The sequence below is a fragment of the Heterodontus francisci genome, chromosome 1 (genome assembly GCF_036365525.1).
Source record: "Heterodontus francisci isolate sHetFra1 chromosome 1, sHetFra1.hap1, whole genome shotgun sequence".
Classification (NCBI taxonomy): domain Eukaryota; kingdom Metazoa; phylum Chordata; class Chondrichthyes; order Heterodontiformes; family Heterodontidae; genus Heterodontus; species Heterodontus francisci.
This window is the reverse complement of record NC_090371.1, coordinates 91596807-91624019: the sequence shown is the minus strand read 5'-3', so window position 1 is coordinate 91624019 and position 27213 is coordinate 91596807. Positions and strand designations below refer to the sequence as shown.

Here is a 27213-nt window from a genome sequence, read left to right as displayed (position 1 = left end):
GTGCTCCAGAACTTGCTGTGCCACTAGCCAAGCTGTTCCAGTACTGCTAGAACACTGGCATCTACCCCGCAAAGTGGAAAATTGCCCAGGTATGTCCTGTACACAAAAAGCAGGACAATTCCAACCCGGCCAATTACCGCCCCATCAGCCTACTCTCAATCATCAGTAAAGTGATGGAAGGTGTCATCAACAGTGCCATCAAGCAGCACCTGCTTAGCAATAACTTGCTCAGTGACACTTAGTTTGGGTTCCGCCAGGGCCACTCAGATCCTGACCTCATTGCAGCCTTGGTTCAAACATGGACAAAAGAGCTAAACACAAGAGGTGAGATGAGAGTAACTGCCCTTGATATCAAGGCAGCAATTGACCGAGTATGGCATCAAGGAGCCCTAGCAAAACCAAAGTCAATGGGAATCGGGGAAAACTCTCCGCTGGTTGGAGTCACACCTAGTGCAAAGGAAGATGGTTGTGGTTGTTGGAGGTCAATCATCTGAGCTCCAGGACATCACTGCAGGAGTTCCTCAGGGTAGTGTCCTCGGCCCAACCATCTTCAGCTGCTTCATCAATGACCTTCCTTCAATCAAAAGGTCAGAAGTGGGGATGTTGGCTGATGATTGCACGATGTTCAGCACCATTCGCGACTCCTCAGATACTGAAGCAGTCTGTGTAGAAATGCAGCAAGACCTGGACAATATCCAGGCATGGACTGATAAGTGGCAAGTAACATTCGTGCCACACAAGTGCCAGGCAATGACCATCTCCAACAAGAGTGAATCCAGCCACCTCCCGTTGACATTCAATGGCATTACCATCACTGAATCCCCCAAAATCAACCTCCTAGGGGCTAACATTGACCAGAAACTGAACTGAAGTGCCATATAAATACCATGGCTACAAGAGCAGGTCAGAGACTAGGAATCCAACTGACTCCCCAAAGTCTGTCCACCATCTACAAGGCACAAGTCAGGAGTGTGATGGAATACTCTCCACTTGTCTGGATGGGTGCAATTCCAGCAACACTCTAGAAGCTCAACAACATCCAGGACAAAGCAGCCTACTTGATTGGCACCCCATCCACAAACATTCATTCCCTCCACCGCTGACGCACAGTGGCAGCAGTGTGTACCATCTACAAGATGCACAGCAGCAACGCACCAAGACTCCTTTGACAGCACCTTCCAAACCCACGACCTCTGCCAAATAGAAGGACAACAGCAGCAAATGCATGGGAATACCACCACCTGCAAGTTCCCCTCCAAGTCACACACCATCCTGACTTGGAACTATGTCTCCATTCCTTCACTGTCACTGGGTCAAAATCCTGGAACTCTCTTCCTAACAGCACTGTGGGTGTACCTACCTCCCATGGACTGCAGCAGTTCAAGAAGGCAGCTCACCACCACCTTGTCAAGGGCAATTAGGGATGGGCAATAAATGCTGGCATAGTCAGCGACGCCCAGATACCGTGAATGTATAAAAAAATAAACCAGCTGGTGGAATGGGCAGACATGTGGCAGATGAAATTTAATACAGAGAAGTGTGAAGTGATACATTTTGGTAGGAAGAATAAGGCGAGGCAATATAAACTATAGGGATAATTACAAAAGGGGTTCAGGAGCAGAGGGAACTGAGGGTATCTATGCACAAATTGTTGAAGGTGTTAGGGTAAGCTGAAAAATTGGTTAAAAAGACATATGGTATCCTGGGCTTTATAAATAGAGGTGTACTGTATGAAAGAAAGGAAGTTACGGTGAATCTTTATAAAACACTATTTCGGACTCAACTGGAGGATTGTGTCCAATTCTGGGCACCACAGTTTAGGAAGGATGTGAAGGCTTTAGAGAAGGTACAAAAAAGATTTATGAGAATGGTTCCAGGCATGAGGGACTTCAGTTACAAGGATAGATTGGAGAAACTGTGATTGTTCTCCTCAGAAAAGGAGGAGAGAAGATTTCCTAGAGGTTTAAAAAGATAAGGGCATCTGAACAGAGAGTAGTGAGAGAGAAATAGTTCCCATTGGTGGAGGGGTCAAGAACCAGAGCACAGTGATTTAAGGTGAATGGCAAAAGAACCAAAGGTGACATGAGGAAAAGGTTTTACGCAGCAAGTGGTTAGGATCTGGAATGCACTGCCTGAGAGTGTAGTGGCGACAGGTTCAATTGTGGCTTTGATAAAAGAATTGGATAAGCACTTGAAGAGAAGAAATTTGCAGCGCTATGGGGAAGGGGCAGGTGAGTGGAACCAACTGAGGTGCTTTTGCAGAGAGCTGGCATGGACAGTATGGGCCGAATGGCCTCCTTCTGTGTTGTATCCATTCTATGATAGGTTTCAAGACCCAGCTGACCCAAATTAAGAAATTTGCCGCTGACTGGAACTTTATGTATGTTACTTAACGTATGGTGAACACTATGGGCTGAATTTTATTGCTCGGCGCGCTAAGTCCGACACAAGAGTGCTGCCCACGCCGCAGAACCCCCGTGATATTAGGCCTGGGGGCTCATTTAGATGGAGGGGGTGGAGTTTCTGCCCCCTCTACGTCATCGGGGGCAGCCATCGTGTGCCCGGCAATGGCGTCCGGTGTCACCGCACAGGCGCCGGTGCCATTTTTATAGGGCTTCAAGCTCTCCAGGAGAAATTTAATTTTTTAAAGGTGTCGGATCTATAAAAATTTAAATAAAGATTTGTCCACACCTGCAATCCCGTCTCCCACCTCTCCCCATGCAGAAATAGTTTTTTGGCCTATTCCCCCCCCAAAAAATGAGTTATCAGTAACGACCTTCCCCGCCTGAACTTTATTCCCTTTGACCCTAAACCCCTTCCCACTGTTCCCACAGCCAATGAATAAGGTTTTTCCTCTCCCCCCCTTCCCGCCCTGATAATTTGACTCTTTCCCCTTCCCCATTAGTGTCTCGCCTTCGGAACTCCGTATGGAGTTGTTGCGTGAGTTGTGGCCGGTGGCCATAAAATTGGCGTGGGGCGGCCGCTGGGAGCAGGTAGGTTGATTAGCATTTTTATTACCCTGATTTAAATATTTTAATGAAGGCCTCACTGCCACCGGTAATATCTGGCGGGGCCTTCTCGGCGTCGTGGGTCATGGCGGGCCGCTCCCGCAAGCATTTTACGGGCCTCCCCGCTACGATCCATGATGTCAAGGGGCTGGTAAAATCCAGCCCTATGTATTGGATAGTGCAATATGGGAATCATCCCACCACCATCTCTATACCTGTAACGTGGCTGCTTTATTGTTTGAAGGCTGTTCATCCTTGGCTGCCACCTTCTGCTGCTTTTTATTCATCCCTAGAGGGTACACACAACAAAAGTGTTTTAAACAGTAAAGTCAAGAACATGGATAACTGTATCATCGTGACTTGATATTGAAAGGAGCTTCCAATTTAAAAAAAATTGCAACATATCAAAATATGATTTAAATGCGAAACAGTTTTAGTGATAACTTAATAAACCGAGTGATGCTTTCAGGGCAGAACGATCCCAGTACTATAACCAGTTTCCCTTATTGCTTTATTTATACTGTAGGGTGAATTTAGTAACAATGGAAAGGTTTTGTACATGACCAGTTGCTCTGAAAATGCAAAAACGACTGTGCCAGTCTGGCTGCTACTTTCCCGGATATTGAGGAAAAGACCAGCAGGGGCCAGCAATGGGGTGAGTGCACTGCTGCTCTGTAAAGCTCAGTTTGCTGTAGGCAGACCAGAAATTATGGACATGAGCTAATTGCCAGAAGTGGCTGTTGTTTTATTTGCTGTCACTGATATCCTGCAGTCAGAGGTATATGTCAAAGTCTATTTCAAAGTGACTTTTGGGCCTCTGACAAAACTACCATTGCTTTCTTTACTTTCCAATGTTGCCTTCAACATTGCATCTGCCATCAGTGGTAACCATGTAAAGTATCTCATTATCTACCGGTCCATTCTTTACACTTTAAAACTAAAAATGTAATTATACAGTTGAACTATATGATAATGAGGTCTGAGGCCCAAAATCCCTGGCTCCTCAAACCTCCCCATTTGAGCGCAGGCTGTTAGCACTTTGCAGGTGAGGAACCCAAAAATGAAAGCTGCCGAATTTCTAAGTCAAAATATTAAAAGTTTGCAAATTCCGGGCCTGCTGCGTTTCCTGGCATGTGATCAGTGGATGTATACCAGATTATATACCTCACCGGAAGCTGTGAGTCATAGTTAAAGGAAGAAGTTGGTACTGAGGCATAGACCCAACAAGATTAGAATTTTAAAAACAATTTATGTGGCTCCCTTACAAAAGGCATTGCTGGAACACGTCAAGTTATTTCTAGGAGGCGCCCTCCTCATTGTACTGTCAGGCTGGATCCTCTGGCCTGATGCCTACAGTGGTTGCTTAAGATTGTAGCCATAGTGGCACAAATAACCACCTTTAATATTGGTTGTTTTGAAGGGCCTCTCTAGATTGCAAACTTTGGTGGGGCCGGGGAGTACATTTTAGAATTGGGCACCTTCCTCCCCTGAGAATTTTCAGGGCCTTTGTGCTTAGTCAGAAATATTTTACAATTACTGCAGTCAATGGTTACAGTCCCCCACATAAATATGCTATGGTTCCTCAAATTTCTATAATCTCTTATATAACATTGAGTTTCAAAAAAGTATTGAAGAAACTTCAGTGAGAAAAAAGATTCAGGTCCTACATGAAGAAATTGGCAGGTATAGGAAATACTGGTTTGGTTTTAGTTTAGGTTCAAAGCATTAAATAAGGTTCAGGTCTTAACACAATGATAAAATATATTTAAATAAAAACAAAGTGTTGGAAATACATAGCAGGTCTGGCAGCATCTGTGGAGAGAGAAGCAGGGTTAACATTTCAGGTCTGTGACCTTTCATCAGAAATGTAACAGGCTTTGAGCAAGTGAAAGGGGGAAGAACATATGAACGCATAGATTAGGAGCCGGCATAGGCCACTCAGCCCTTCAGGTTTGCTCCGCCATTCAATCAGTTCATGGCTAAACTAATTACTCCACATTTCCACCTACCCCCAATAACCTTTCACCCCCTTTCTTGGCAAGAATCTATCTACCTCTGCCTTAAAAATATTCAAAGACTCTGCTTCCACCGCCTTTTGAGGAAGAGAATTCCAAAGACTCACGACCCTCTGAGAGAAAAAATTTCTCCTAATCTCTGTCTTCAATGGGCGACCTCTTATTTATAAACAGTGACCCCTAGTTCTAGATTATTCCACAAGAGGAAACATCCTTTCCACATCCACCCTGTCAAGACCCCTCAGGATCTTATATGTTTCAATCAAGTCGCCTCTTACTCAAAAAGAACAAAAGGGAAGGTCTGTGATAGGGTAGTGGGCAGGAGAAATTAAATGTCAAAGATGTCATGGAAGAAAAGGCAAAGGGAGTGGTAATAGTTGTAGTAAATCACCACCCTGCTCTCACACTCATGTTTCTGTCCTCGGCCTGCGGCAGTGTTCCAGTGAAGCTCAACACAAGCTTTAGCAGCAGTACCTCATCTTCCGAATAGGCTTTCTACAGCCCTCTGGCCTCAACATTGAGTTCAACAACTTCAGACCATAACTATCATTTTGATTTTTTTCTTTACACTTTTGCTTTTGGGCAGAGCTGTTCATTATTCTGCCATTAGCATTCTCTGTGGACAAATGCTTTGTCTTTTACTACAACTATTACCACTACCTTTGACTTTTCTTTGATGACATCTCTGTCATTTAATCTCTCCTGCCTTCCACCCTATCACACAACTTCCCTTTTGTTCTTCTGCCCCCCCCTTCTGCCTTTCACTTGTTCAAACCATATTACATTTCTAACCTTTGCCAGTTCTGATGAAAGGTCACAGGCCTGAAACATTAGCTCTGTTTCTCTCCACAGATGCTGCCAGACCTGCTGTGTATTTCCAGCACTTTGTTTTTATTTCAGATTTCCAGCATCCACAATATTTTGCTTTTATTTAAGTGACAAAATATACGTGCCTGAGTAACCAAAAGAAATACTTGACAATGGGCTAAGATAGATGCCATTCCCGTACACTGCACCATGAAGCTGCAGAAGTTGGAGGGAAAAAAATAAACAAATGAACAAGTGCATGAATACATAGTTAGAGTCTACAGCACAGAAACGGCCATTCAACTTCCCACATATTAGATATTTAACAATATCGTTAATATACTTAACAGATGCATCAGTGTAACCTGTATGAAATGGGGAGAGTCTTCATAAAAAAGGCAGAACTTCTTTTCTTTGTTCAGAGTGATGGAAATATCAATTGAAAACACTATTTCACCAATTCAGTGTGTGATGGTAATGTAAGGAGAATGGCACACAGCTTTTCTAGTTCTCTCGCATCCCCAAATAGAGAAAACATTCTGTCACTTTCACAGACAGGCCCAGATTTCCTTCAGTGACAACTCTGCAACTGAGCCTGTAGAAGGTCAGACTTTCTGCTTGTCTGACTGATCTAATGCTGACTCCAGTGATTTTTTGGGCTGTTGGCCTCATTAACATTTTTCAGTGGGCTCCCACTTGCCTGATGAGATTGCCTTGGGGTAGGACAGAGAAATGACACATGCCTGCAGCCTCAGCCATTTACTGTAGTGGAGTGAAGCAGGTTAGCTATGAGGCAGTGTAAGTCCCTTTCAAGCTAAAATTTTAATTTTGAGGTACCAGAAATGAAATGATTACCTCCCGACTGATTTGGCTCCACTGGGGGAGGATTAAACTTTCAAAACCCTTCTGCTACCTTAGCAGAAGTGTTTTACAAATTTAAATACTTTCCAGAGAGTAGAAATTCCTCCCCATATTTGTGCAGGTGTGTACAATGTCTGCCGTCTTTTCTGGTGGACATCATTGTCAGGGAGCCAGGAGAACAATTCCACTCCAGCCCATCCTAGAATCACTTGACATTGGACGATAAATGTGAGGACAACTCGGGACAGTGTTTTTTTTAATGCTGATGTTCAGAATTAAGAATTATTATTCAATAGACCTGCTGTGTATTTCCAACATTTTCTGGTTTAATTTCAGATTTGCAGTGTTTTTTGTGTTTTTATTCACATATTTGCTTCAGTTCTTTCTTTCCAATTCTCTGTCACAGCATTCTGACTTTTACATTGTTTCTCAGCTGTGGCTCAGTGGATATTACTTTCACTTCTGAATTAGAATGTTGTGGATTCAAGTCCCCCTCCAGAGACTTGAACATGAAATCCATACTGACACTCTAGTGCAATACTGAGGACTACCCTGGAACAAGACTTCTCCTGTTAGTTAAACTTTCCCCTCACCCTTCAGTTCAGAATTTTGCCCTTCATGTTAATGGCGTGGCTCATGCAACTGGGCATCTGGGATCTAGGAAAATGATGGGACTAACAGTCTATTTCGTGAACCAATGAGATTTAAGGATTCAGAAAGAACCAGAAGAATGATGACAAAAGAAATAGGGTGAATGAAAGTCAAATCAAATACAGAAAGAGAAATGGAGAGAAAGATTGGATTAAGAGAGAGAGGAAAAGAGAGAAAGGAAAAGTAAGAAAAAAATTTAAAAATTTTAAACTTTAAAAATCTAAGAACAATTACTACCTGCAAGACTGAGATTCTACAGTTTAAATTGTCCTATTTCTGAGACAAAGAGGTTGATTAGCATTGCAGGAACATAAATCTCCTCATTAAAAAGGCATTTACACTGCTGAGTAGCAGCCTTAATTTCTGCAATGAGTTTAATTGGAAATTAATGTGCAAATGCAGAAACTTCTTCAAACTCAGAATAGTTGAGGGTGCAATGCCATTTTTTTGAGGCAAACTGACACAAATCATCCTGCAACTTGTCGTGATTCACAAATCGCGGGGTAGCTCTTCCTCACCACGAGTTCATTGTCGATTTATACATGGTGAGCGCCATTAAACTGGCTGTTATTGTGGCAGAAAATCTGGGCCAACAATGATAATGGTGTTGATACACTGATTGAAAATATAGCTAAGCCCAAGTTATATTTCATGGTCAAAACCTTTTAAAGAATTATTGTAGTGATTATGATCTGGGACTCCCAGTGGGGAGAAGCACTGAAAGCGAGCACATTTCAGGAAATTGCTGGTGCACAGCCAATGGAATTTCCAACTATTAAAATTAATGGATGGAAATTATCCACTGCATGGCCATGGTTATCCATGGTACACCGGGTTATAGAACTAGACCTAATAGGTACACTTTTCTGTTATGCCTGATCTTACCTGTAATCGTGTGTTTGATGCAACAATTAAACCATTCCTTAAAATGGAGTGCCAGTTCTCTATATGTGAGCCACTAGATATAAAACATAAACAGTTTTAGTAACGGAAGAAGAATTGTGTAACATGATGCAAAATAAACAATCGTCACCAGTTTCCTCAGTGCTTCTCCCCTCCACTGCTGTAATTTTGGTGTAAGTTTGTGAGGTAAACTCAGTCTTCATTGTAAACAGGGTTTCTGCTGATTCTTGTTTCTAAAAGCTTTCCCAGCATTGATGTTCAACCACTGGCCTGTAGTTGCCATGTTTCTCCTTCTCCCATGTTTGAACAAGGGTGTAACATTTGCAATCCTCCAGTCCTTTGGCACTACTCCTACATCTAAGGAGGATTGCAAGACTGTGACCAGCAACCATACAATTTCTACCCTTACTTCCTTCAGCAATCTAGGATGCATCCTATCTGAACTGGGTGACTTATCTACTTTAAGTACTGCCAGCCTTTCTAGTACTTCCCCTTTTTCTATTTTTATCTCATCCAGTATTCCAGCAACCTCATTGTTTACCATAGCTTTGACAAAGTCCTTTTCAACACCAATGCAAAGCATTCATTTAGTACCTCAGGTGTGCCTTCTGCCTCCACCAAATTTGGTCCTTAATCAGCCCCATAGATCATCTGGTAACCCTTCCACTGTTAATATGCCTATAGAAGACTATTGGATTTCCTTTTATGTTAACCACCAATCTATTCTCCTACTGTCTCTTTGCCCCTCTTGGTTTCTTTTTCATTTCTCCTCTCTACTTTTTATATTCAGCCTGATTATCCGTTATATTATCAAGCTCACATCTGTCATATGCCACACCCCCCCCCCCCCCCCCCCCTTTTTCTGCTTCATCTTACATTTTTTTTTATTCATTCATGGGATATGGGCATGGCTGGGCCAGCATTTATTGCCCATCCCTAATTGCCCTTGAGAAGGTGGTGGTGAGCTTCCTTCTTGAACCACTGCAGTCCATGTGGGGTGTTTACATCCACAATGCTGTTAAGAAGGGAGTTCCAGGATTTTGATCCAGCAACAGTGAAGGAACAGCAATATAGTTCCAAGTCAGGATGGTGTGTGGCTTGGAGGGGAACTTTCAGGTGGTGATGTTCCCATGCATCTGCTGCCCTTGTCCATTAGATGGTAGAAGTCGCGGGTTTGGAAGGTGCATCAAATGAGCCTTGGTGAGTTGCTGCAGTGCATCTTGTAAATGGTACACACTGCTGCCACTGTGCGTTGGTTGTGAAGGGATTGAATGTTGAAGGTGGTGGATGGGGTGCCAATCAAACAGGCTGCTTTGTCTCTCAACTCCTTCGTTGCCCTCTCTTCCCCCTTGTAGGAATGTACCTAGATTGTACATGAACCATCTTCTCTTTTAGGCCATCCATTGCTCCAATATATTTATGCCTGGCAGTCTTTGACTCTAACTCATTTGGGCCAGATCTCTCTCAATTCGCTAAAATTAGCACTCCTCCAGTTAAGTATTTTTATTCTAGATTACTCTTTGTCCTTTTCCATTACTAATCTAAACCTTATGATACTATGATCACTATTCTTGAGATGATCTCCAAATGTAACATTTTCCGCTTGATCCACTTCATTCCCCAGGACTTGATCCAGTAAAGCCTCTTTTCTTGTTAGGACAGGAAACATACTGATAAAGAAAATTCTCCTGAACACAGTTTAGAAATTCCTTTCCAGCATCCGCAGTATTTTGCTTTTGTTTCAGAAATTCCTTCCCTTCTCTGCCTTTAACACAATCTGTGTCCCATTCAACATTAGAGTAATTAAAGACTGTTGTTCTTGCATATCTCAGTAATTCCTTTGCAAATTTGCTCCTTTATCTTTTTCCCAACTATTTGGTGGCCTATAAAATACATCTAGTGTAATAACTCTTTTATTGTTTTTCAACTCCAAACAAATAGCTTCCGTCTTTGATCTCTCAAGCGGATTCTCTTACTCTCACACTTACATTCAAAAAAGTGGTGATGGAAAATCATTTAGACATATTCAAGCAAATATAAAGAAAGCATTTCAATGTTCAATGTCTTATAATTCTCTTTTAATTATAAAGGACATGATTGATCTCTTTAGAGATTAGAGAATAGAAACTCACTGAAATGCAAAAGTGCTCCCATAAAGTTTCTTTGCTGCCCTGAAATTGGATTCTTTGGCCGGTGGACTGCTGAGGAGCAGGAACTGGTGTGGAGTGTGCATGAACTTTAGTTGCTACATGAAAGAGGAAGGTGACAAGTGTTATTACAATCTTACTACAATAAATACATCAGCTCTTCGCTAACACATTCTGATATTGCAAAACTTCAGATACAAACACATTGCTCACAACTCCTGTGCTAACAGGGAAACTCCATTGTAACATGTTAGGTTAATGGTTTCCAAATCAGCCTCAAAAACAGGATCTTACAGGTAAATGATGTGCTGTCCTGGCAGGCAAAGAGGTGATGTCATCTTAGAGAGATATAGCATCGAAACAGCCCTTCGGCCCACCAAGTCCACGCCGACCATCAACCACCCATTTATACCAATCCCACATTAATCCCATTTTCCCTCTCACATCCCCACCTTCCCACATTTCTCCTACCACCTCCCTACACTAGGGGCAATTTTTTTACAATGGCCAATTTACTTATCAACCTGCAAGTCTTTGGCATGTGGGAGTAAACTGGAGCACCTGGAGGAAACCCACACAGTCACAGAGAGACCTTGCAAACTCTGCACAGACAGTACCGAGAACTGAATCTGGGTCGTTAGAGCTGTGAAGCTGCAGTGCTAACCACGGCGCCATTGTGCCGCCCCATCTTATCAAGGGAGCATTTGGACAGGCTCAGTTCACAGGTCAGGCTTTTACATCTTTCTTAAAGTGTGGTGCCCAGAATTGGATGCAATACTCCAGTTGAGGCTGAACCAGTGTTTTATAAAGGTTCATCATGACTTCCCTGCTTTTATATTCTATGGCTCTATTTATAAAGCCCTGGATCACATATGCTTTACTAGCCATTTTCTTGAACTCAACTGTGCAGTTTGCCCAGGGAATTCATTTGGAATCTCAATGCCAATGAACCTGCTACCCTGCAGAGTTTCTCAGTGCAATTTTAGGGGTCTCTATGGCATTGAACAACTATATAAGTGCTGGGAATCATTCAAGGAGACAAGAAACCAGAAAAAAATGAAGATATCTACAGACCAAATGCTGTACTACTGAAGGAGTTAAATTAATAGAGGAGCCAAGAAAGAGAGCTGTGCTCTGTGTGACACTGGTTTAAAGGGGAAAAGAGGGAGGCAGACAGAGAAAGTTGTAGTTATGTAATTATAATGTAAAGGAGAAAGACAAACAGATAGACAGACAGAATCACTGAACTTGGGGAATGAGGGAAATAGGTACCAGAAAGAAACAGCTTGACAAGTTGGGCAGCTATATCTTGTGCAACATCAGCTCAGGTTTATAGAATCATAGAATGGTTATAGGACAGAAGGAGGCCATTCAGCCTGTCATGTCCTTGCCGGCTCTCTAGAAGAGCAACTCTCCCACTCTCTCGCCTTTTCCTTGTAGCCCTGCAACTTTTTATCTTCAGATAATTATCCAATTCCCTTTTGAAAGCAATGATTGAATCTGCCTCCACCACAGTCAGGCAGCACATTCCAGATCCAAACCACTCCTGCATAAAAATGTCTTTCTCATGTCACCATTGGTTCTTTTGTCATTCACCTTAAATCGGTGTCCTTTGGTGGACGACCCTTCCGCCAATGGCAACAATTACTCCCTATCTGCTCTATCCAGACCCCTCATTATTTTGAGCACCTCTTTCAAATCTCCTCTTATTCTTCTTTTCTCTAAGGAGATCAGCTCCATCTTCTCCAATCTATCCATGTAATTGAAGTCCCTCATCCCCGAATGCATTTTTTTTCCGTACCCTTTCTAATGCCTTTACATCGTTCCTAAAGTGTGGTGCCCAGAATTGGATGCAATACTCCAGTTGAGGCTGAACCAGTGTTTAATAAAAGCTTATCATGACTTCCTTGCTTTTATACTCTATGGCTCTATTTATAAAGCCCAAAATCATATATGTTTAATTAGCCACTTTCTCAACCTGCCCTGCCACTGTCAACGATTTGTGCACATATACCCCCAGGTCTCACATCTCCCACACCTTCTTTAGAATGGTAGCTTTTATTTTATATTGCCTCTCCTCATTCCTTCTATCAAAATGTATCACTACACACATCTCTGCATTAAATTTCATCTGCCACATTGCCGCCCATTCCAGCAGCCTATCTATGTTCTCTTGAAATCTATCACTATCCTCCTCACAGTTCACTATACTTTAAATTTTTGAGTGATCAGCAAATTTTGAAATTGTGCCCTGTACACCCAAGTCTAAGCAATTCATATAGATCAAGAAAAGCAGTGCGGAGCTCCACTATACACCTTCTTCCAGATTGAAAAACAACTGTTCACCACTATTCTCTGTTTCCTGTCACTCAGCCAACTTCGTATCCATGCTGCCACTGTCCCTTTTATTCATAGGTTTTTAATTTCCTGACAAGCCTGTTATATATCACTTTATTGAATGCCTTTTAGAAGTCCATATACACCACATCAACCTCATTACCTTCATCAACCCTCTCTGTTAACTCATTAAAAAACTCAATCAAATTAAACATGATTTGCATTGAACAAATCCGTGCTGGCTTCCATAATTAATCCGCATTTGCCCTAGTGCCTGTTATCGTTTCTAAAAGCTTTCCCACCACAAAGGTTAAACTGACTGTCCTGTAGTTGCTCTGTTTATCCTTAAATCCTTTTTTGAACAAGGGTGTAACTTTTGCAATTCTCCAGTTCTTTGGCATCAACAGACTTAAGGTGATTGGAAGAAGGATTAGAGGGGACATGAGGAAAAACTTCTTCACCCAGAGGGTGCTGAATGTCTGGAATTCGTTGCCTGGATCGGTGGTGGAGGCAGAAACCCTCAACTCATTTTAAAGGTACCTGGACCTGGACCTGCACCTGAAGTGCTGTAACCTGCAAGGCTATGGACCAGGTGCTGGAAGGTGGGATTAGAATGGGCGGCTAGTTTTTTCAGCCGGCGTGGACACAATGGGCTGAATGGCCTCTTTCTGTTCTCTAACTTTTCTATGGTTCTATGGTTCAACCCTGTATTTAAGGAGGATTGAAAGATTATGGCCAGTGCTTCCACAATTTCCACCCTTACTTCTCTTTGTCTTCTCAGATGTATCAGATCAGGACCTGGTGTCTCACCTACTTTATGTACAGCCAGCTTTCTAATATCTCCTCTTTATCAATTTTTAGCCCATCCAGTGTATCAACTGCCTCCTATTTCACTATGACTTAGGCAGCACCATCTTTCTTGCAAAGGCAGATGCAAAATTACATTTAGTACCTTGCTCATGCCCTTTGCCTTCATGCGTAAATCCCCTTTTTGGTCCCTAATCGGCCCCACTCCTCATTTTACTATTTATATGCCTATAGAAGACTTTTGGATTCCTTTTTGTGTTAGCTGACAGTCTCTTCTCATAATCACTCTTTGCTTCTTTTATTTCTTTTTTCATTTCCCCTCTGAAATTTCTATATTCATCTTGTTCTCACTTGTATTATCAACCTGACGTCTCTTATACGCACCCTTTTCCCTTTTCCCCTTATTCTCTATCTCTTTTGTCATCCAGGGAGCTCTGGCTTTGTTTGTCCTACCTTTCCCCCTCGTGGGAATGTTCCTTGACTGTACCCGAACCATCCCCTCTTTAAAGGCGATCATGTGGATAATGGAGGCAACAACCTATCCTCTCCTGTTAAAAATATCCTTGCAATGCTCCAGCTCAGACTTTTGTTGCTGCTTTCATCCCATGCTTCAGCACAATTGGGCAGTCGACAGCATAATTTTCTGACATTTAGAAGTTTATAAATTACATTCTGGCATTTCTAAATTATTTGGCAGTTAAACAGCTCACTAACTGATGGATAAGTATTAAAGCATCATTTATGCAGATAATTCAAATTTTTAATTGCTATTAATGGAATCACATTATGAGACAAAGCATATTTCAAAACCATACAGTTCAGCAATTTTGTTTTTCATTCGTTAACCTCAACTTGAAAGACATTTCTTCCATTTTTTGGGGAAAAAATTTCAGTCCCTTCATGCAATGGAAGTATTGAGATGAAAATTTAGCCCAAAATCAAATCTTTAAACTATAAAAGTGTACTAGTGAGGTGAGGAAGTATATTAAAAAAAAGAAGTATTTGAGCAGAGGAAAGGTTCATTAGCTGAAGTTGTCACTGCTTGACCTGAAGTACCAAGCTGGCGTGTCACCTGTATGAGTTATTTTATGTTGTCTGATGGAACATAAATGTGATGCGTGGAGTCCAGTTAATTGAAGATCTCAAACAGGTTTATTACAGCTATACTAATATATACAGTACAGAGCTAACTATTTACAGAACCTTATTCTGGGTGTTACAGTTGCAGAGTGATTCTAGCTTGGAGTCACATGACTACATCATGGTGCTTAGCTCATTGGCATACTAAGATCTTAAAGGGATATAACTCTTAAAGGCAATCATACAACATCACCTAAATTCTCCTCCTTCAGTTTATTGGAGGGTCATTTGAAAATGTGACATTTGTTGTTGAGTAATAGGGAAGAATATAAGATTGTCCATCTTCGATCATTTCAGATGCATTTCTTTCTAGCTAATTGGGACTGTCATTGATGGCATCAAGTGCACATCACCACTAATGAAAGGCATATATGGGTAGGGGTCTGAGAAGGGAAGACAGCATGCGAGAAAGGGACTTAAAAATACAGCAAAATTTTAAATGTTGGCATTTCTGTATTTTGTAAATTGCATTAGTCATAGCATATAATGTTTAAGGCCTGGAGTTTCTGCTCGATTGCACAACTTCCTCGATATCGGCATAACCAGTGCAAAAGATCACAGAATTTTAAGCATAAATTGTGTTCAGCACAAATCGAGTTTCTGCAATCTTTTGCACTAATTTTAAAAAACATTCTGCTAGAAGCAGTCCCTACCCACAAAACTGGCTATCATTGGAGTTTCTGCTAATTATGCTCATTTAAAGGCCTTTGATGAGGCTTCAAATACTAAGCTGGAAAGTTTGGGTACAATGACTAATATGTATATTTTCAAAAGTTTTGAATGTTTTTTTAGATTTATTAAGGAACTCATTACTGTATGCCAATCTAACCAGGACATATATTCATTTTTTGAAAATAATTTTCAGTAATTTAAAATCCGGTTACTCACAAGTGGTGGATTCACACTGTGATTTAAAATGCTTAATTTTTTGTGATAAACTCATTTTCAGCCATATTAATCAAACTTCACCAAGCTATCATTCTTAAATATATCAAGGAATATTTTTATAAAGCAAAATTTAAAACAAAAGCGTTGGAAAACATGTCTGATTGCACTGGTTTATGGTGTTTGCTGATATGCAAACGAGTTTGAGTAGAAACTCGGGGGAAAGAAACATTTTTCAAAACAGGCACACAATTTGTGCCAGCATCACCAATTAGACCCAAAGCAGAAACTCTACCCCTAACCGGTTAATTCAGAATTTTTGCTCAACCCAAATTGAATTATCCAGTAGACTGAATTATGTAATTTAAATAAAATAGCACAGGACTTTTTTTCTTGCACAATTTAAATTGAATTAATCAACTTCCAATTAAAGGTAGATTGTATGACAACAATAATGTTGTGTAGTAGGGCTCTATCATTCAAGTGAAAGACATAAGCAAAGGCCAGTTGAGATCCAAAGGTGCAGAATTCCACAACTCTTGTGAATTATCTTTATATTTTTGAATTCTTAGGTTTCATCAAATCAAGTCCTCAAGTTTAAATAAAAAACACCAAGCTATAACAAACCATTTAGAATTCTACTTGATTTTAAAAATCTAAATCGCACTTCAGATTCAGTATGACCACCTTGAACAGCATTATTAATGCTGTGTTTCTCCCTCTCAACATCTTGGGGATTATCACTGACCAGAAGCCTAACTGGATCAGCTAAACTAGCATTAAGGCAAAAAGAACAGGATAGAAGATGGGTACTCTGTGATGAGCAGCTCACCTCATGATCCCTCAATGCCTCTCGGCCAGCTACAAGACTCAAATGAGGAGTGAGATGAATACTCACCCACTAGGGTGGCTGCAGCTGTAAAAATGTTCATGAAGCTCAATGCCATCCAGGACAGAGCAAGTTGCCTGATCGAAATTCCTGCTGCTGGACTCAATATCCATCTCCTCCACCACTATATCAGTAGTACGCATCTACAGAATGCATTGTAGAAACTCACCAAGCATACTTCAAGAGCACCTCCCAGCCCTACATCCTCTATCACTAAGAAGGACAACAGCAGTAATATCATTGGAACACCATTAACTCCAAGTCACACACCCTCCTGATTTGAACATATGACACCATTTCTTCATTGTTACTGAGTCATAAACATGGAAATCATGACCTAACACCTTAGTGTGAGCACCATTAGCTCAGGATGTACAGTGCAGAAGTCTCACCAATATATTCTCATGGCAACTAAGGATGGGCAATATATGCAGCCTTGCCAGAATCACCGCTATCCCATGAACAAATTTTTTAAAAAGCTGTTAAGCTTAAAATTGTCATCTTGTCATTTCTGATTAACAGCATAATGTTTATTTGTCATTTGACCTCAAGGGCAGTTTCTCTTACTCACTAATACTACAGTCTAAATGGCCACTGACTCAGCACTAAACCCCACAATATGAAAGGGCATGAGAATGTTATGACGATCGCCCATATTAATCAAATAATTTTCTGTTTTCCCAACTGGAACATCAAAATGAAGCATTGATATATTCAATGGATTTTCCTCCAAATTCAGTCTCTCTAGCGATAATTAATTGGTTAGATTTTCACTCCAGCTAATATTATCTTTCTGAAATTAATGCCAATGTCTAAAGAGTAAACTTAATATGTGACTCAGTGTTCCATCAAATATTATTTTTCTCATTTCAGCATGAAAACTATTCATTAAAATTATCTGTATCATCACTTCCTTCATTGGCAACACCTCCTTTTCTGTCAGTGAACAATCATCATGCTGGAATAAATAGGATTTTCATCAAGGCGAGTAGTAATACCAGTGTTGGGAAATGGGGACACTTTCTCACTGTGGGTAAAATCAGCATTAAGCAGACCCAGATAAGACATAATGGGGATGGACTCAAACTCAAGGGCCAGAATTTTACTGCTGAAAAGTTGGTGGCAAGCCCACTTCAGGCAGGCCTGGGGAGCCAGGCTGGAATTTTTCGCTCCCCAGGCCCTTAACTGGTCTTAGGCGGGACTTCCACTTCCTTGAGGCAGGAAGTCCCGCCTAATGGAGCTGCCGGCCAATCAGTGGGCCAGCAGCTCTTGATCCTAGCAGCGCCAACGGGAGTGGTGGTCACTGCTGGGACTACACCCAGCCATCGGAGGTAACAGGAAGAATGGCCCTGGAACTCAGGTAGGTTTCTAGGGCCTCACTGGGGACAATCGAATGGGTCCTGGCGAGGCAAGGGATGTCAGTTGGGGGCGGGGGGAGTGTTGTGCTTTGAGGGTGGCTGGGGCTTTGGGGGCAGCCCTCCATGGGGCACTGGGTGCCGATCAGGAGGGCCCAGCCCGCAAGAAGGCTGCCTGGTTTTACCAGGCGGGGTTCTTAGGGCCTTTGACATCCAGCCGCCGAGGGTAAAATACCTGTGGCAGTGGGAGGAGGCCCTTAAGTGGCAGTTAATTGGCCACTTAAAGGCCTTGATTGACCTGGGGTGGGAGGGGGTTGGGAACAGCCCGCCCCGTCTCCCACTCTATTTTACGCCCCCCTGCCACCAGCCCACTCATTTGGGGGTGCCATAACATTATGGCCAATGTCACTATACTCAAGCTAAAAATAATAACGGTAAACAGGATAATTAGTACCTATATATTTTACAGAAAATGCTGGAAATAATCATCAGGTCTGGTAGCATCTGTATAGAGAGAAAAAGAGTTAATGGGCTGAACCTTCAAATGCGATATGATCTTCAAATTTTAATGCCCTAATTGGTCAGACGGTGAACTTGGTGCCCGATGAGTGGTGCTGAAGATTCAGAACAAACCTAGCAGCTCAAAACTGAGTATCCGTGAGGTGCTGGGGGCCATCAGCAGCAGCAGATTTGTATTCAACCAAAATCTATAACCTCATGGCCCAGTATATCCCTCATTCTACCAATACCATCAAGCCAGCAGAACAACTCTGGTTCAACAAAGACTGCAGGAAAGATTGCCAGGCAAAGCAGCAGCCATACCTAAAAATGAGGTGCCAACCTGGTGAAGCTACAACACAGGACTACATGCTAGACAAAGAGCCAAAGCATCATGCTATAGACAGAGCTAAGTGATCTCACAACCAATGGATCAGATCAAAGCTCTGCAGTTCTGCTACATCCACTTGTGAAGTGGCAGACATCTTTTTTTGTATTTGTTCATGGGATGTAAGCGTCACTGGCAAGGCCAGCATTTATTGCCCATCCCTAATTGCCCTGGAGAAGGTGCTGGTGAGCTGCCTTCTTGAACTGCTGTAGTCCATGTGGTAAAGGTGCTCTCACAGTGTTGTTAGGGAGGGAGTTCCAGGATTTTGACCTGGCTGTGGTGCTGAAGACTTGTGCTCCAGAACGAGCTGCACCTCTTGCCAAGCTGTTCCAGTACAACACTGGCATTTACCCAACAAAGTGGAACATTCCTTAGGTATATCCTGTCCACAAAAAGCAGGACAAATCCAAATTGGCCAATTACTGACCCATCAGTCCACTCTCAATCATCAGCAAAGTGATGGAAGGGGTTGCCCACAATGCTATCAAGCAGCACTTACTCACCAATGCTCATTTTTGGTTCTGGTAAGGCATCTCAGCTCCAGAACCCATTACAGCCTTGGCCCAAACCTGGACAAAAGAGCTGACTTCCAGAGGCCATGTGAGAGTGACTGCACTTGACATCAAGGCAGCGTCAAGGAATCCTTACAAAATTGATGTCAATGAGAATCAGAGGGAAAACTCTCCATTTATTGCAGTCATACATAGCACAAAGGAAGACAGTTGTGGTTGTTGGAGGCCAATCATCCTAGCCTGAGGACATCACTGCAGGAGTTCCTCAGGGTAGTGTCTCAGGGCCAACCATCTTCAGCTGAGAAGCGAGGATGTTCACTAATGATTGTACAGTGTTCAATTTCATTTGCAATTTCGCAGATACTGAAGCAGTCTGTGTTTGCATGCAGCAAGACCTGGACAAAATTCAGGTTTGGGCTAATATATTGCAAGTAACATTTGCACCACAGATAGATTCTTGATAAGCAAGGGGATGGAAGGTTATCGGGGATAGGTGGGAATGTGGAGTACTCAGTTCAGCCATGAACTTATTGAAAGGCGGCACAGGCTCGAAGGGCCGAGTGGCCTACTCCTGCTCCTAATTCGTATGTTCACACAAGTGTCAGGTAATGACCACCTCCAACAAAAGAGAATCTAATATCCCTCCTTGACATTCAATGGCAATACCATTGCTGAATCCCCCACCATCAACATTCTGGGGATCACCATTGACCAGAAACTGAACTGGACCAGCCATATAAATACTGTGGCTACAAGAGCAGGTCAGAGGCTAGGCAAGTAACTCACCTCCCGACTCCCCAAAGTCTGTCCACCATCTACAAGGCACAAGTCAGGAGTTTGATGGAATACTCTCCACTTGCCTGGATGAGTGTAGATTCAACAATACTCAAGATGCTCAACATCATCCAGGACAAAACAGTCTTCTTGATTGGCACTCCAGCCACTACCTTAAGCATTCACTCCCTACACCACTGGCGCATCCTGTCTGCAGTGTATATATCATTTACAAGGTGCACTGCAGTAACACGCCAAGGTCCCTTCAACAGTCCCTCACAAACCCATGACCTCTACCAGCTAGGAGGACAAGGGCAGCAGGCAGACAGGAAGTTCCCCTCCAAGCCACACATCATCCTGACTTGGAACTATATCACCGTTCCTTCACTGTCGCTGAGTTAAAATCCTGGAATTCCTTCAGTAATAGCACTGTGGGTGTACCTATACTACACAGACTGCAGCAGTTCAAGAAGTGGCTCACCACCACTTTCTCAACGGCAGAGATGGGCAATAATCCTGGCCTTGCCAGAGACATCCCATAAATGAATTACACAACTAAATTGGTGTCAGGCAGTTATGGCCACAGTACTGCAGATCTTCATCACTGTAATGATCCCTTCCTGAAGTGCTCCACCAATTATAATGCATTTCATCCAGTTAGAAAGCCAGTGGAGAATGGAATAATGGCTGACATCTTTATTTACACGATTGCAAAAAAAACCCCACATATTTCGCCTTGGTTAGTATGATCAAGTCACTTACCCTGTTTGCAGGTAATTTTACAATATGGGATCTGTTACTGGAAATAATCCTGGTAAAAAAGAAACTGTGTTATTTTGTTTCCTTGATTTAAAAAAATCAGCAATTATAACAAAATAATTTAAAAATTGGTCAATAATTAAAAATCCTCCTGGTTATCAGTGGGAAATGAAATAAAAGCACCTTGTTGAACGATCATAGTGATGTGGTCCTGTGGCTCATAAAAAGAAAAGAACCCACAGAGTAAATAGGGAAATGTTCAATGGAGACAGGTCAATTTGTCTCCTAGCAGACAGGGTAGGAAAATTGGACTGGAATAAATGACCTTGCAGTGCAGTTAATACATTAATATTAGAATTGCTTGTAAATAAAGAGAGTTGAACAAGTTTAAAGGGTGAATCTAATTGGACAGATGGCGTCACTGATGGAATGTAGGAGGAATGCAGTACTCAGATGGATCCAAGCCTCTGAATTTGAGCAGTCTGAGCTGAAGGACCCACAGGAACCTTTTGTGCTCCTTCTGTAAGATTTTATTGTTAAACATTTAAGTAAAAGTACCATTGCAACAGAGGATGCGCCAGAGGATCCTGCTTGTCCATCTGCTTCTTGATTTCCAAGTATGGTGCCTATCGAAATAAACAAAGTAAAACAGTTATTATTCCTCACTGCACTTCATGTGCTCCAATTGTGAGTACAGCATATTTAAATAAAAATAGGAAAAACTGAATATACACAGCAAGTCCAACAGAATATGAAGAGCGAAATTAATATTTCTGAATTCCAATTAAAGGTCTCTTTCTAAAACATCTATCTAGCTTTTTCCAGTTGCCAGCAGACTTGCTGTGTCTGTCGAGTGTTTTCTGTTTAATTTCAGATTTTCAGATTTTCTCATTTTACATCCATTTTAGCAGCCATCTATCTTGTTAGTACCACAGTGTTATGTTATACAAAGGACATGCCCTGAACAGATACAGAGCATAAAATTACTGAGACAGCCTCAGGCATGGAAATCAACATCTCCATTTCCATCCGACCATGACATGTTCTATTTAATGTCACCTACACAATAATTTTGATGTACTTAATTTAATCATGATTTTAATGGGTCTAGTAAAAGTGAGAAGATCTCTCATAATATTAGGCTGTATGAGCTGATCCTCACTTAGCTGCAGAAAAAGCTGGGTTTGACCTTGAAAACCCCTAAATAAGGACTGGACGACATTTTCAATAAGAGCTGTCCCCTCATATTCTAGAAAGGTACTGCTATGATCACGGCATATAATAGAGGCAGAGTGTTACAAATTCATGTGTCATTTAATGTGTAATGTATAATATCACTTGTTAGGGGCTATCAAAATAATAGGAATGGATGTAGAATAGGGAAAGTCAAACAATTTCCATTAGGAAAATGTGCGCCATACTAGTATATAGAAATTATCTGACTGGAAATAACATTTAGTTATAGAGCACAAAAACATTGCACAAAACAAAATAAAAAGCAAGTCTGAATGCACAAAATATGAAAATGACACCTTGGAATGTTTTATAACATTAAAGGTGCTATACATATGCAAGTTGTTGATGAAAATCTAGGACAGTACCTTTTGTTCAAAGTACCCTCCCCCAGTGCTGTTTAAGAGAATATAGTAATAAATAGATTTTTCAAATATAAGTAGAAAATGCTATAAACATTCAGCAAGTCATGCAGCATCTGTAAGGAAAGGAAGAAAGTTAATATTTCAGGCACAGCTCTGTATCAGAACTGGAAGGTATTACAGATGAAACGCTTATAGCAAGGAACAGTGCAGGAAAGGGGGGGAAACATATACACAAGAAGAGAAAAACAATGATTGTAAGGTGTGCAGAACAGGAAATTGAAGGAAGTGATAATATTGTAAGAGAAAAGGAGGCATGGTAGGAGAAATGAGAAAAATCAAAGACATTTCTGAGAACAGGGAATGTGTGAATAGTTAAAGCAAGTCAGTTGAGTTGGCTGTATATCTCACAGTGTTGTAAAAAATCATTGAGTTTCCTGCCTCATGAAGATTAGCATTGTGGGAGGGGGTAACATGCATTCTACAATGGTTGTACTCCCTGCTCTATCATGTTTATTCTTTAGATCAATATGGAAGCCAATCTGGAGTCAGCCGAATCCTAAAAAACACATTACTGGCTGAATTTTAGTACATAATCACTCAGCAGAAATCATTCCAAGGTTAGACAGTGCCATGTCAGCTTCCAGGTTGTTATAAAGCACAGGGCACATTGCAGTTAATAGTGCCTTTTCACAAACCATTCAGCACCTTTATGTAATATATGTCATGAAACACCTAAAGACTTAAGGAATAGTGAATCTCAATGAGGCAATTAATTTGTTAATATTTTACAAGTGAAAATATATTTTTCTCAGAGACGAAAAAAATTTGGACAGAAAACACTTCCATTGTCTTTCTCTTCCTTTTAAAGCTTGCAATAAATGTAGATTATAGCTGTCGCTTTTAGCTTAGTTACCAGTGAATGCAGTGTAATGTTTGGTTACAATCTTTGGGCCTTACCTGGGTCATTTCCCTGATGGATGTGATACTGTCCAGTGCTTTAACTAATCGTTCATAGTCTTTTTTCTAGTTCAAAGTGAGAAAAACACTTTAGAATATAAGTTACAATAAAGGTAAGACAATGATTAACAGTAGCAAGATGCCCCAACCTGTTTCCAATTTATAGAAATACATCACAGTTATAACACTGTAACAGGCCATTCGACTTAATCAGCCTATGTCGTCGTTTACCCTTGACATGAGCAAATAGATCTACTCATCCTGTCCCACTATCCTTTTAATCCTGTTTCCTTCATTGCAACTATTCAATCGAATCTTGAACGTTGATGTAGTTTCTCTGCATCAACCACCAACACTGGAAGTAAATTCCACAGACTCACAACTCTCAGTGAAAAGAATTTTTGTCTGTTCCCTGTTTGAAACGTTATACATTTAGTTTTTGGCTCCTTATTCTAGAACCTAAACTACTAGAAACAGTCTGCTTCTATCTACCCCGCCCCATCCTTTAATAATTTCAAAAATTTGTATCATATTGACTTATAATCTGTGTTGTTCCAACAAAGTAATCCCAGATTTTCAAGTGCTTCATTGTATTTGTATTTTCTGGAAGCAGGCAGCATCCTAATGGATCTGCATGGTACCCTCACTAAAATCTCAATATCCTTCCTCAAGTGAGGAGCCCAATGCTGCACACAGTCCTCCAGTTGAAGTCTTATTAACTTCACACTTCCCAACATTATATTCCTTCTGCCCACTCATTCAACCTGTTTAGATCTCTTTACAGCCTCTTTGAGTCCTTCTCAGAGCTTAATTTTCCACCTGACTTTGTATCATTAGCAAACTTAGATAGATTACACTCATTCACCACATCTAAATCATTAATATAGATAGTAAATAGCTGAGGCCCAAGCACTGATCCTTATGGTATCCTATTAGTTTCAGCCTGTCAACCCAAAAATGATCCTTTTATTCCTACTCTGCTGTCTGTCCGTTAATCAATCATCAATCCATGCTAATATATTATGAGCCTATTTTTTGTAATAATCTCTGCGGCACCTGACTAAATGCTTTTTGAAAATCCAAACACACTGGGCTGAATTTTACCAGCCCTCCGATGTCGGGGGTCATGGCGGTGGGGATCCAGAAAATTCTTCCGGGAGAGGCCCGCCTTAACCCCAACGGCGAGAAAGCCCGGCGCATTTTACCGGCGGTGGCGAGGCCACAGTGCGGAGCCTTCATTTCCCTAATAAAATTAATGCAAACACATGTAAATGAACGCACCTGGACTGGGCAGCCGTCCCACACTGATATTCCAGCCTGTGGCCAGAAGTCCCCCACCTTCTGATCCCCGTTTGGGGATTTAAGGCGAGACACTGGTGGGGAGGAGTGAGGAATTTAATTTTCAGGTTGGGTGGTAGGGGTAGGGGGGGGAGCGGGGAAAACATATTCCATTGGCTGAGGGGATGGTGGGAAGGGGTTGAAAGGCAAAGGTGACCAAGTTCGGGGAAAAGGTCATGTTGGGAATCAAGTTTTTTGGTGGGAAAGGCCCAAAAATAAAGTGTGTGGTTATTGGGGGGTGGGGGCGGGGGGTGATAGAGGGGCTTTCATTTTTTATTGAACATTGGAAACACAATAGCAAATGAATGTATCTTTAAAAATGTAAATGCACCGGAAGGGCTTGAAGCCCTTTAGAAATGGCTCCGGCGTCTGTGTGGTCGCACCGGACGCCGCTGCCGGGGACAGAGCGGCTGCCCCGGATGACGTCATCGGGGGCGGCCGTTCCGCCCTCTCCATTTAAATGAGCCCCCATGTGTAATATCGCGGGGGCACAGCGGTGCACAAGTCGCTTATTAAATTAAGTCTACTATATCCACTGGTTCTGCAGATCCACTCTGTTGGTTACAACCACAAAAAACTCTAACAGATTTGTAAAACACAATTTCCATTTCATAAATCCGTGTTGACTCTGCCTAATCATATTATGATTCTCTAAGTGCTCTGTTACCACATCCCTCATAACTGATTCTAGCATTTTTTCTACTATTGATGTCAGGCAAACTGGCCTATTGTTCCCTTTTTTCTTTCTCCCTTCTTTCTTGAATTGTGGGGCTACGTTTGCTATCTTCCAATCCATGAGGACAGTTACAGAATCTAGGTAATGCTGGAAGATCAAAACTAAAGCATCCATTATCTCTTTTAAAACCTTGGGATGCAGGCCATCAAGTCCAGAGGATGTGTCAACTTTAAGTCCCACTAATTTTTCCAGCTTTTTTTTTAACTAATAATATCCTTAAGTTCCTCATTTCTAATAGATCTTTGGTTACCCACTACTGGAATATTCTTTGTGTCTTCAAACCTGAAGACAGATATAACGTATTTGTTTAATGCCTCTGCCATTTCCTTATTTCTCATTATAATTTCTCCTGTCTCTGCCTCAAGGGAACCTACATTCACTGTCACTAATCTCTTCCTTTTTACACAGCTACAAAATCTTTTATGATCTGTTTTTATGTCTCTTGCTAGCTTACTCTCATTTTCTCTCTATCAATTTCTTTGTCCTCCTTTCTTGAATTCTAAAATTCTTCCAGTCCCCAGCTTAGTTCTCTCTCTGGCCATATTCTCAGCTTCTTCCTTTAACCTTATACTATTTTTAACTTCCCTTGCTAGACATGGTTGGGCCGGTTTTCCCAGGGGGGTTTTATTCTTTAAGGGAATGTATATTTGTTGCAAATTATAAATTAATTCTTCCTCTGTCCGAGCCACTGTCATAAAGCATTCCATGTTACTATAACCCTCAATGTGAAAATACTTTGTCCATTTTTCCCTGGTTTCATCTAGTGATAACCCCGAGTCTTTGCCTTCTTGTTACTAATTCACAAGGCAGTGAAAACAATTATTCTCTATTTACCCTGTCAAAACCTTTCACAATTTTGAGCATCTTTATAAGATCTTCCCTTAGCCTTTGTTCCATAGAAAAAACTCAATTTGCTGAGCCTTTCTTCATAACTATACCCTCTCATTCTTGGAATCATTCTAGTTAATTCTAGCTACATCTGTGCCTCTGACACCTTTCTTAATAATGATTGCCTTTCATTTGAAGGAGTTGAATTTTTGTTTTAAACAAAAATCAATTCATAATTGAATTTTAAAATATTCTGGGCAGATAATATTGTATCAATCCGTCATACTTAAAACTTCTATTAGACAGAAATAATTTTATGCTGAGTACTTCAATAACAACAACTTGTATTCATATAGTGCCTTTAACATAATAAAATGTCGCAAGGTGCCTTACAGGAGTGTTATAAAGGAAAATTTGACACTAAGCCATATAAGGCGATATTAGGACAGATGGTCAAAAGTTTGGTCAAACAGGTAGATTTTATGGAGTGTCTTGAAGGAGGAAAGAGAATTAGAAAGGCAGAGCAGTTTAGGGAGAAAATTCCAGAGCTTAGGGCCTAGGCAAATCAGGATGATCCAAGTGCCAGAATTAGAGGAGCGCAGATATCTTGGAGGGTTGTGGGGCTGGAGGAGATTACAAAAACAAGAACGGGTGAGGCAATGGAGACATTTGAAAACAAGGATGAGAATTTTAAAATCGAGGCATTGCTTAACTGGGAGCCAATGTGGACCAGTAAGCACAGGGTGATGGCTGAATGGTACTTGGTGTGAGTAAGGATTACCTCAAGCTTACAGTGTGTAAAATGTGGGAGGCCAATAAGGAATAGTCAAGTCTAAAGGTAACAAAGATATGGATGGGGGTTTCAGCAGCAGATGAGCTGAGGCAGGGCCAGATGTTACGAAGGAGGAAATAGGCCACCTTAATGATGGGGCGGATATGTGGTCAGAAGCTCATATTAAGGTCAAATATGACACTCAGGTTGCAAACAGTCTGGTTTGGCCTCAGATGGTTGCCAGGGAG

The 27213-nt window shown here is 41.5% G+C and overlaps 1 protein-coding gene across 2 annotated transcripts in view; it reads right to left on the bottom strand.

Moving 5' to 3' along the window:
- parp8 (poly (ADP-ribose) polymerase family, member 8) overlaps positions 1-27213 on the bottom strand; it is a 475386-nt gene that overhangs the window by 17629 nt on the left and 430544 nt on the right. For both annotated transcript variants that reach the window (XM_068032748.1, XM_068032749.1), the window contains 7 exons: positions 23292-23357; positions 21295-21362; positions 20740-20788; positions 10378-10490; positions 8228-8300; positions 5977-6046; positions 3224-3297 (listed from right to left, as the gene is read on the bottom strand). In XM_068032748.1, coding sequence (XP_067888849.1) covers positions 3224-3297; positions 5977-6046; positions 8228-8300; positions 10378-10490; positions 20740-20788; positions 21295-21362; positions 23292-23357 — 513 coding nt within the window. The remainder of the gene's footprint in view (positions 1-3223; positions 3298-5976; positions 6047-8227; positions 8301-10377; positions 10491-20739; positions 20789-21294; positions 21363-23291; positions 23358-27213) is intronic.